At 57.6% G+C, this 10,059-nt stretch overlaps 1 protein-coding gene and 1 non-coding gene across 2 annotated transcripts in view; one reads left to right on the top strand and one right to left on the bottom strand.

Moving 5' to 3' along the window:
- The window catches only part of ACOT7 (acyl-CoA thioesterase 7), a 91,891-nt gene that overhangs the window by 53,012 nt on the left and 28,820 nt on the right, over positions 1-10,059 (bottom strand). Inside the window, exons 2-3 of the mRNA XM_025048535.1 lie at positions 6,674-6,920; positions 357-513 (exon numbers count right to left, since the gene is read on the bottom strand). Of these exons, the coding sequence (XP_024904303.1) occupies positions 357-513; positions 6,674-6,920 (404 nt within the window). The remainder of the gene's footprint in view (positions 1-356; positions 514-6,673; positions 6,921-10,059) is intronic.
- LOC112481818 lies at positions 8,738-8,856 on the top strand. The gene has a single exon (XR_003047053.1). It is a non-coding gene; the product is annotated as a 5S ribosomal RNA (ribosomal RNA).

The raw sequence follows: 10,059 nt of genomic DNA, 5'->3' as shown, positions 1-10,059 counted from the left end.
GGCAGGGGGCAGGGCGGGGCAGCCCCACGGTGCAGGTAGGGCGGTGCAGGTAGGGCGAGGCAGGTGGGGAGAGGCAACAGAGGGGCCAGAGGGCGCCTGTGACCCCCAGCTGCTCCCGCCCTCTGCCTGGCACGAGCTGGCGGCAGGCAGGGCAGGCAGCAACTGCACACTCAGGGCCAGAGCCCGAAGGCCAGGCCAAAGCCCTGCTCTGGGCACACGGCCTCGGCTGGCTGCTCAGCCGGCCTGCGCCCCGTTCCCGCCCGCAGCGTGAGGGCGGAGGTGGGAAGGACGGGAGGCCGTGGCAGGCAGTGTTCGGACCTGCCCATCACGCGTCAGCCGGCGACTGGCACGGGTACCTGTGACAATGTTCTCGGACATCACGTTGACCTGGACCTCCACGGAGTGCTTGGACGTGTAGGTGATCTCGGCGCTGACGTGCGCCACCTCGCCGATGCACACGGGCGACAGGAAGTCGGTGCGCTCCACCCGGGCCAGGACGGCCACACAGCGCTCCTGCAGAGACAGGGGTGTAGGTCAGCCCGGCCTGCGGGGCCCCCGCCCCGGAGATGCACCCCCAGAACTGTCGTGGTTTTTCTCCACTGTGAAAGAGATGGGACGCGTTGACACCACACAGTCCTAAGTGCAAAGCCACAGGAGGTGTCCATACGCGCCCTGGAGCCCTGCTGGGCAGAGAGAGATCAGAAGCAGCTTTTTCCTTCGATCTAATGTTTCTACAAAAGACACGCAGTACTTGGATAATGAAAAGTGAAAGGAGACACACATACACGTTACGGAAAACACAGGAAACACAGAAAAGTAGAGGAAGGAGGAAAAACGCCCCTCCCATCCAAAGATCAGCACTGTTTCTATTTCGAGATCTTCCTTCTCAGGCTTTCCCCCCTAAAAATGGGGGTTTTACTGGTTCATTTGTTCCTCTGCCTTGATCTCTGTTTTGCCGTTTTAGTCTTACATAGTTGTACGAAAGCTAAATTTACTCTTCCACGGTCTGCTTTGTTCACCTGACAGGAGGAAAACTAACCTGCCATGTTATGACGAGCCCTGAGCGATCGCTGTTCTGTCATTTAAATTTCATTTATCCTTCAACACAGCAATCTATCCTTACGACTCAAAATTCAACAGGAACGAAAGGGTCTCAGGTCTGCCTCTGGCCATTTGTCCCCGCCACCCAGGACGCCCTCGGTAGTGGAGGGACAGAGCCAGGGAGTGTCCGGCACTGGGGTTCCGACACTGGGGTTCGACCGGGGGGGTCCCGACAGCCCTCTGGGGCGCGCATCCCCGGCCAGAATGTGAAGGACTTCCTCACGCCTTTCACGGCATTTCCCACGACGGCCTCCTCCCAGCACGCCATTTCCGAACAGCGTTAATGGCCAAATAGAAGCGAATATTCTTCTGTCGGTAGAGATTTAGGTCAACCCCCATTTTTATTCTGAATAACTCTGCAATGGGCAACCTCCCACTTACACCGTCCTCAGTACTGGGAACTGTTTCCTGGGTGGAAGGGACAGACACTGTGACGTGTCCCCAGAGTACGTGACAGGACAGCAACGCCCGACGCGGCTGAGGCGCCTGCGGCACCAGCGTCCACTGTGCGTCTGCGCTAACGAGAGAGACACCTGGTGCCCGAGTGGAGACTGGCTCTCCACCGCCAAACAGAGCACGTAACGCTTTTATGACCTTACCCGAAAGCAATCATCTCTTCGGGGCGTTGGACGTGCGCGTCTGAGACGTGCCCCGAAGACTAGGCAGGGAGCGAGGACCAGGAGACGGGGTTCAAGTTCGAGAGCCCGTCAGCCCCTTGCCGGCCCCGGCATTCACTTTCCCAGTTAACCCTCACGGCAGCCCTTTTGCAAGGGCTGGAGAGTCTGGCTTGCCGGCCACTGTCGTCCGAGCCATGCCATCAGCCACCTGCTGCCACCATGACACCAACACGCAGCTCCCCCACCCGCCCGAAAACTCACCTGGTACCTGGCAAACGTGCAAATCCCCTGGCCCACCCCAAGCTTGTATGACCTGCCTCTGTGGAGGAACAGTAAGGGACCCCTGTTTGCACCCCCCAGGTGATTCTTGGGCATGCAGACCAAGGCTCTGGGATAGCTCCTGCTCCTTCTCCTGTCGACGTCCCTAAGTCAGGTCTCAGAAGGCAGGCAGTGAGGGCGTGTGCTGTGTGCTTGTCCCCCTCGCCCCAACACACACACACCCTGATGTGAAAACAACACAGGGACTGTGTCTCAGCTTTAAGTAAACTCGTGTGGCTACAGCACCACCCACTGGCAGAACGCTGGAAACGCAGCGCGGTGGAGGGGTGGGAAATGGCCGAGCGCTGTTACAGGACCCACGCCGCACGGAACTGCCGTCTTCATGGGAGTGGTGGTGTGTGTGCCCGCACGCAGACAACACAGACACGCGCGTTAATGCTTTTACAGGGGACGTGGCCCATGTCTCGCTCCCCTGCACATCCGAGGCTTGGAAGGACCCGAGCCGTGCACAGCTGTGAAGGCAGCCTTTGCCCGCAGCACTCACGCAGCCAGGTGCTGAGCCCAGCCTGGGCTCTGGCAGGGGAACGGACGATCAGGACCTACGCCGGGCAATGCCACACGGTGGTGGGTCTCTAAAGAGGGCGTGTGTTGGTAGGGGACAGCTTCAGATGAGGGGGCTGGGTGGACTCTCTAGGGAAGGTGCATTGGAGCCGAGACCTGAATGACAAAGCGTCAAGTGACAGGTGTGGGGGTGTGGGCACCCCATGCAGAGGGAGGGCAAGGCAGACCCTGCAGAGGGAACTGGAGGCCGGGCTGTGTGCTAGGACGAGCAGCGAACGGCACAGGCAGGAGGTCAGCAGGGCCAGGCCAGGCCCCTCTGGGAGGCGTCCACGAGACACAGGAACAGGCTGGCTCACTTTTTAGTCTGCACACTTCAGAGCTGCATGAATTTCTGGCAAAGGGCATTTGTGTTCCCTCTGTAACCTGAACGCGGGTGGAATGACGTGAGGCAGAGGACATAGAAACCTCTCAGTGCTGTCCCAAGGGACGCTCTTAACACGGACCTGTCCAGAGCCTTCAGGCCAAGCACAGAGACACCTGGGGACAGCCTGGTGCCTGCTCTTCCAGGGGAGAAGGCCACTTATAAACATTAAGCTTGGTCCTCTCCCAGCTTAAAATACTACAGGAGAGAACACTGTTTACTGGGCAGACAGTCTCACCACGCTCTCGTTTCGTGATTACGTGACCCTGTGACAGAGTGTTTGCTGTTCTGAGAGCTGGCTGGGCTGCTGGTGACTTGACGTCCGGCTGAGGTGAGGACACAGGCCCGGGACCCAGGGTGGCTCTAACTTGACTGTGAGCTGCTGTCTCCCAGGACCTAGCAGGGCACCAGGCCTGCCCCATGCGTTCCAGAGACCAGTACGATCCAAAAATTCAAAGTATGGACTGACGGGTGCAGGTACACGTCAGACACTGGGGGTTCAGTTCCAACCGAGCGAGTCATACTCTAACTGCTGGCGGCGGGCCTTGCCTTCAATTTGTAAAAACGCTTCATCTATGGGGTGCGAGGAGGCGGGGCGAGCCTGCATTTGCACTTGCTGTGAGGCTCTCCGAGCTGCCAGCGACTCTGGCTCCTGTGCGTCACGTGCCCTGTAACTCTGCATCCGGGGCTCAAGGCGGGAGGGGCAGCCCCACCCTGGGGGACAGCCGCCAGCGTCTGGATCACCATCTACCCTAAGAAGCGCCCTCCGCCATGCTCCCAAAGGTGGCCGTCACCGCGCTGCCCGTTAGGTGAAGGTGCCCTGGCAAACCGCACGGTCTGGGCTCCTGAGTGGCCACAGGGCTTCGAACCAGGACCAGAGCCTCAGAAGCAGAGCCAGAAAGGACAGTGCTGGGTCCTGGGCTCGAATCCTAGCTCTTCCGCTGACGAGCTCGCTACCCGAGGCAGCGACTCCTCCACTCCATGTCTGTCTCCTTGTAAAATACAGACACTGAATGGCGGCTGCCAGACGTCACGTACAGAGAGGACAGGGGTGGGCAGCAGGCAAGTGACCGAACTGGACGAGTCCAGAAACAGCTCGTGCTGATTGTATCCTGTGTGTGCGCCGGCGCCGTGCCCACCCAGGCCACCCTCGGCTCACGCCACTTAGAGGACACAGCCCTGCACAGCCTTTGAAAGCTACCTAACTCCTAAGCCTCCATTTCCTGCCCTACAGAGTGGGGATAACAAGACTGTTGGGGAGACACCCCCAGAAAGGAAGGCCGGGCACTCGGCGTGTGCCTGGCCCATCAAAAGCACCCCACGGGTGGCTACTGCAGACACAAACTTCCGGCGACCGCAGGTGGCTCACAGTCCGATGCTGAGCACCCGGTGGGGAGTCAATGGGCAGAAGTCCCTGCCCTCACGGGGCCCAAAGACAGATGAGCAAAGTGCACAGCAGGGGCGACAGCGCTGTGGGAAGCCACAGCTGGCGGCAGTGGGGAGCCGGGCACCAGAAAGGCGTGAGCAGAGGGCGTGTTCACGCACAGGCTAGAAGGAGGCGGGGGCGGCCGTGCGGGTGTCTGGTGAAGGGCAGCTCCGGCAGAGGGACGAGCCAGTGCGAAGGACCTGGGGCAGGAGAGCCGGTGCGGCCCAAGGGAGTGTCAAGGAGTAGATGAGGACTGGGAGCCGGGCAGGGGCGCGGAGGGTGGGACAGGGCCAGGGACCTGCGTGTATTCAGGCTTCTACCCTGTGTGAGACGGCAGCCAGTCTCAGTGGCATTCATAGCTGAAGGGTCTCTCCGGCTGAAGCTAGAGAACAGACGGGGCGGGCTGGGACAAAGCAGGGAGACCGCTTGCGAGGCTGTTGGTAATTCAGCCAAGATGTGGCAGTGGCTGGAACTGGGTGGCGGCGTACCTGGGCAGCAGCGCACCTGGGCAGCAGCGCTCAGATCTGGAAATACGCAGCAGAAGGAGCCAACAGGACTGGACACCAGTGTCCACAGCGTTGAGAGGAAGAACAGGGTCAACAAAGGCTCTGGGTTTGAGCCTGAGTAACTGGAGGCCACAGAGGCCATTTAACTAAGCAGAGAGAGAGCACAGCGGTGGCAGCCTGGGGGCAGGCCTGGAGTGTCTTTCTGGGCCCATCAAGGTCAAGGGGCGAATTAGCGTCCAGGTGGAGTTGGAACTTGGGGCCACATCATGGTGCTAAACCACAGACAGGGTGAGACCACCAGGGGAGGGTGCATGGGGGTGTCCCCTGCCCTGCCCAGAGCCCCAGCAAAGCCCCTTGAAGGTAATCATCAGCCCCCAGGCCAGCAGCCAGTCACCTGCCTCGGAGGAGCTGCCTCGGGCCCACAAGCCCCTCCTGGACCTGGAACGTGCATATTACTATCCTGCACCACCAGCCCAGAGGCATCGCCAAGCCAACATGTTCCCCTCGTACCCCCAGAGAAGTGAGGTGGAGCCGGGGCTCGCAGCACGGGTTCGAGGCCTGGATTTACAACCCAGACCAACCACCTGCCTCCCCGTGTGGCTTCAGGCCAGTGTTCAACCTCTCTGTGCTTCGGTTTCCCCATCTGTGCAGTGGGGATAGTAAAACCACCCTCTGCCTCTTAGGGTGGCGTGAGAACTTGCAGCGACTTACAGCATGGTCTCCCGCTGGCTCCCAACGCCCCCTCTCACGCTCCCCCGTCCTGGGGCTTTTCTCCAGAGGTCCAGCCTCTCCTGCCAGGCCCGCCTGGGACCCTCACTGTCCCTCAGAGAGTCTACCAAGGCACTTGGCCTCCATCCCACTCCTCAGGCCCAAGCACATCCTCTCCATGGCCACCAGAGGGTGCACTGGACGCGGCTGGGCTTGGGATCAAACCAAACTCCCAGAGGGCGGCAGGGCGGCCCTCTTCCACATCCCCTTCCGGCCCAGGCCACTTCCATTCCTCTCTGAGCCGAGGTCCCCACGCCCACGTCCACCCATGTGTGCGCGAGCGCACGCGCACACACACCGCTCTCTCTCAGCACAACAGGTGCTAGCAGAAGCCTCAGGCACACAGAGGCCACAGACGTCCTGCTAGGCCCAAGTTAGCAACTGTGGCACAAGGCAGACCCCTCCCCTAGCACCCGAGGGTGGCTTCTCTCATGCTGGCTGGCCCGCAGAGAAAATGTCAGGACCCTCGGGGCCGTGGGCGTGGCAGGAGATGACGAGCCACGCCCCATGGCTGCCTGGACATCCTAAACCCAGAAAGCCCTGCCCTTGTCCTCGGCATCTGGACGCCTATGTGGGTCTGTGAGGCCCCACGGGCCACAGCACCAGCACCTGCCCACTGCCACCCAGGGGTAGGGCAGGGGAGGGACTGGGCCCGGGGCAGTCTGCTGCCCATGCAGGCATGGCTCTGTAAGGGCTGGACTTCAGGAAGATTCCAGAAACCAAGCCTCTTCCAGACAGGAGGGGAAGTGTTAAGAGGCAGCTGTTGGCAGGCTATCAGCTTAGTCCCCACCCTTCCTGGCTGAGCACTACACCAAACGCCATTCCCAGGGGTCACAAACAGAGCTGTGGAGCTTCCGGAAGGCCCTAGAGCCCAGGGGATGGCTCCTCCTCCCAAACTCCTTCCTGACCCAACAGTGGGGCAGCCCTGAGCACAGCGGGACACCAGGCTACGGGCCGGACGCTTCCAGGCTGGTGAGTGGCCCCAGACACTTACCGAACTCTGGCTATTGCAGTGCCGAGTGCTGATGATGGCCCCCGCCTCCTCGATCATCTTCAGGATTGTCCCTCCGTGGACACTGCCGGCCATGTTGGCATCGTCTGGCCGCATGATCCTAGGCAGAGGGGAGAGAAGCGGCAGGATGAGGCCTCTGGACAGGACGGCGCTCGGAACAGTGACAACCCCGGGAGAGGACGAGGTCCTCCAGAGGATCCAACGGCTCTCAGAGAAGAAAGAACTTCCATGTGTTTAGTCAGGGTGGGGTGCTCACTGACAGGCCAGACAAGGGGCTGGGGGCTGTTTCCTCGGGAGAGAGGAGGGCAGAGAGGGGGACCTACCCCTGGAGCCTGGGGTGGTGGGGATTTCTGGCAAAGGAAGCAAGGTGTTGGCATGGTTATGGGGGCTCCTGACATGCCTGTCCCTCCTGGTTCCCAGGTCCCCAAACAGCTGGCAGAGCTGAATGAGCACGAGGACACAGGTTGAGGCCACTTGGAAAATGGACAAATCTCTGAGAGCACCACCTTCAGTCCTGAGGATCAGAAATGCATCACAGCCCGGAGACCTGTCAGCACACATCTGCCAGCTCACTCACCACATGCCCCTGGCGAGCTCCCTGCTGGCACCAGAGGAAGCCAAGTCCCTGGGACTGAGGGCCAGGAGCTCCCCAGGGTCAAGAACTAAAACGCCACCGCATTTCCCCAAAGAGGAAAAACCATGCCCTCGCGTGGGCAGCCAGTGGAGGGAAAGCCCCTGGAACCCCAACAAGCCAGCATGGTGCCCCCACTGTGGTGCTGCCCACTGTGCCCCGCCCCCACGGGGCCTGGAACTTTCCCAGACAATCATCTGGCTGATGAAATCTGTCCACAGAAGCCTCAGGCCCAGAGAGAGTTGACAGGCAATGACAGGCCACGGTTCCAGCATGCCCAGCACCCAGCTGCGGGCCACCCAGCCTGCCAACGTGTCCCCGAGATGGCGCCCTCCACCTTGGGCCATGGAGCTCCGCCACCCTCCGCCTGGCAGTGCCCAATGGCTCCATTTGGCAGCTCGGAGGCAGTTAGACTGAGGTTGGTCCTGGCTTCCCTCTTACTAGCTGGGTGACCCGGGCAAGCTGCCAAAACTGTCACGCCTCCACTTCCCGTGTCTGTAAAAGAAGCCTAACAGAACTTCCTACCCGACTGCAAGGGAGGAACTGGATCGCACGAGACAATGCAGATAACCAACCCAACGGGTAAGCCTGGCACACAGCCAGCAAGGCAAGTGCCACCTGTAGTGTGATCTGTACTGCTTTCTAAGTCGTTAGCTAGCCGACTCCAAGCATGAGCCAGGAGATGCTATTTTCTCAGAAAATGAACACCTGCATCCCAGGGTGACTGAAAGCTGTCTGTATCTGTCACTCATGCCCAAGGTTGCCCCTTCATTCTGGAAGATCTGGCTAGGAAAAATCACAGCCTGTTTGGGCCACCTGGCTTCTCACCCTGCATCACTGGCTCAGGGGCAGCAGCAGCCATGGGAACCACCCGAGCACAAGAAAGAAGCTTCAGTTGGCTTCTTGAATGTTCATTTAAGAATATTTCAAATCAACTCAAAATGGATTAAAGACTTGAACCTAAGACCTAGCACCAAAAAGCTCCTAGAAGAAAACATAGGCAGTAAGCTCCTTGCCATCGGTCTTGGCGATGATTTTTTTGTTGTTGTTTTTGGATTTGACACTAAGAAGCAAAAATAAACAAGTGGGACTATATCAAGCTAAAAAGCTTCTGCAAAGCAAAAGGAACCATCAGCAAAATGAAAAAGACAACCTATGGAACGGGAGAAAATATTTACAAATCAGATATTGGTAAGGGGTTAATATCCAAAATATATAAAGAAGTCATAAAACTCAAAGCAAAACGAAACCAAAAAAAAAATCAATCCAATTTAAAGATGGGCAGAGAAACTAATAGACCTTTTTCCAAAGAAGACATATAAATGACCAACAAGTACCCTAACCCTAACCCTAACCCTAACCTAACCCTAACCCCATCACTAATCGTCAGGGAAATGCAAATCAAAACCCAATGAGTCCACGGCCACGCCACCCTGAACGCGCCTGATCTCATCTGATCTCGGAAGCTAAGCAGGGTCGGGCCTGGTTAGTACTTGGATGGGAGACCACCTAGGAAGACCGGGTGCTGTAGGTGTAAAAAATAAAAAAAAGGACTCAATGAGATATCGCCTCACACCTGCCACAATGTATCATCTATAGAGCAAACGACGAGGACGCAGAGAAAAGGGAGCCCTTGTGCACCGCTGGCGGGAAGGAAACGGGCGCACCCAGCCGCTCTGGAAAGTGGAGCTTCCTCAAACACTGCAGACGGAGCTGCCGTGGTGATCCACGGTCTCACTTCTGGGTACTTATCTGAAGGAGATGGAGTCGCCCTCTAGAAGAGATGTCCGTACTCAACGTTCCCCGTGGCATTGTCTGTGGTAGTCAAGATGCGCAACAGCCTGCGCGTCCAGCAACGAGGACTCGGTAAAGAGGGGCTGCGTCCAGACCACGGACTGTTAGCCGTGACCAGGAGGGAAACCCTGCCACCCGCGACAAGAGTGGACGCACCTGAGGGCGTGATCCTGAGTGAAATACAAATACTGTACGATCGCGCATAGGTATGGAATCTAAAACAAAAACGGAAATCAAAGATGCAGAGAACAGACTGGTAGCTGCCAGCGGTGGGGGAGGGGCGGGCTGGGTCGAGGGGGTTTTCGGGCTTCCAGTTAGAAAAGGAGTGTGTCCCTGGGATGAAAGGTGCTGCCTGGCGACTGCAGTTAACAATATCGTATCATATAGTTGAAAGCTGCTAAGAGGAGACCTTAAAAGTTCTCATCGCAAAAGTCGAACACAAAACGCAATATATACACGCCTTACTGTTGAACTGTACACTTGAAACCTACTGGATTTCGTTAACCAATGTTGCCATAATAAAAAATAATTAATTTCAAAAAAAAAACCAAAACAAAAACTGTGCCTTGTTAAGGGTGGAAAATTTTCATGTGAGCAAACGAGCTAAGTCAGCTACAGGGAAGAAATATCTTTAGATATCAGAAGTTGTCCTACTTGTTTGGGTGTGGTTTAGGAAGTGTATTGTATAACATATGTAGATGGCCAATGTCTGCTTCTGTAATCCATTTACTTGTTAATTAAGGGTGTTGTTCCGGGCAAAGATATGCTAAAAGCCAACTTCCACTTCTGTAATCTGCTGGCCTGTTCAGGAGACCACCAGGATATGGTCTTGAGCTTTATCAGCTGCCTGCTCTGAAAGCTCAGGGCTGATCTCCTCTAGCCCTGCGTGGTAGAGAGTCAGTCGCCGGCCGGCTAACAAAGGCTCATAATTAATCTCAATTGG

This window comes from Pteropus alecto, unplaced genomic scaffold (genome assembly GCF_000325575.1).
Source record: "Pteropus alecto unplaced genomic scaffold, ASM32557v1 scaffold125, whole genome shotgun sequence".
Lineage (NCBI taxonomy): Eukaryota > Metazoa > Chordata > Mammalia > Chiroptera > Pteropodidae > Pteropus > Pteropus alecto.
This window is presented reverse-complemented; position numbering and strand designations above follow the sequence as displayed.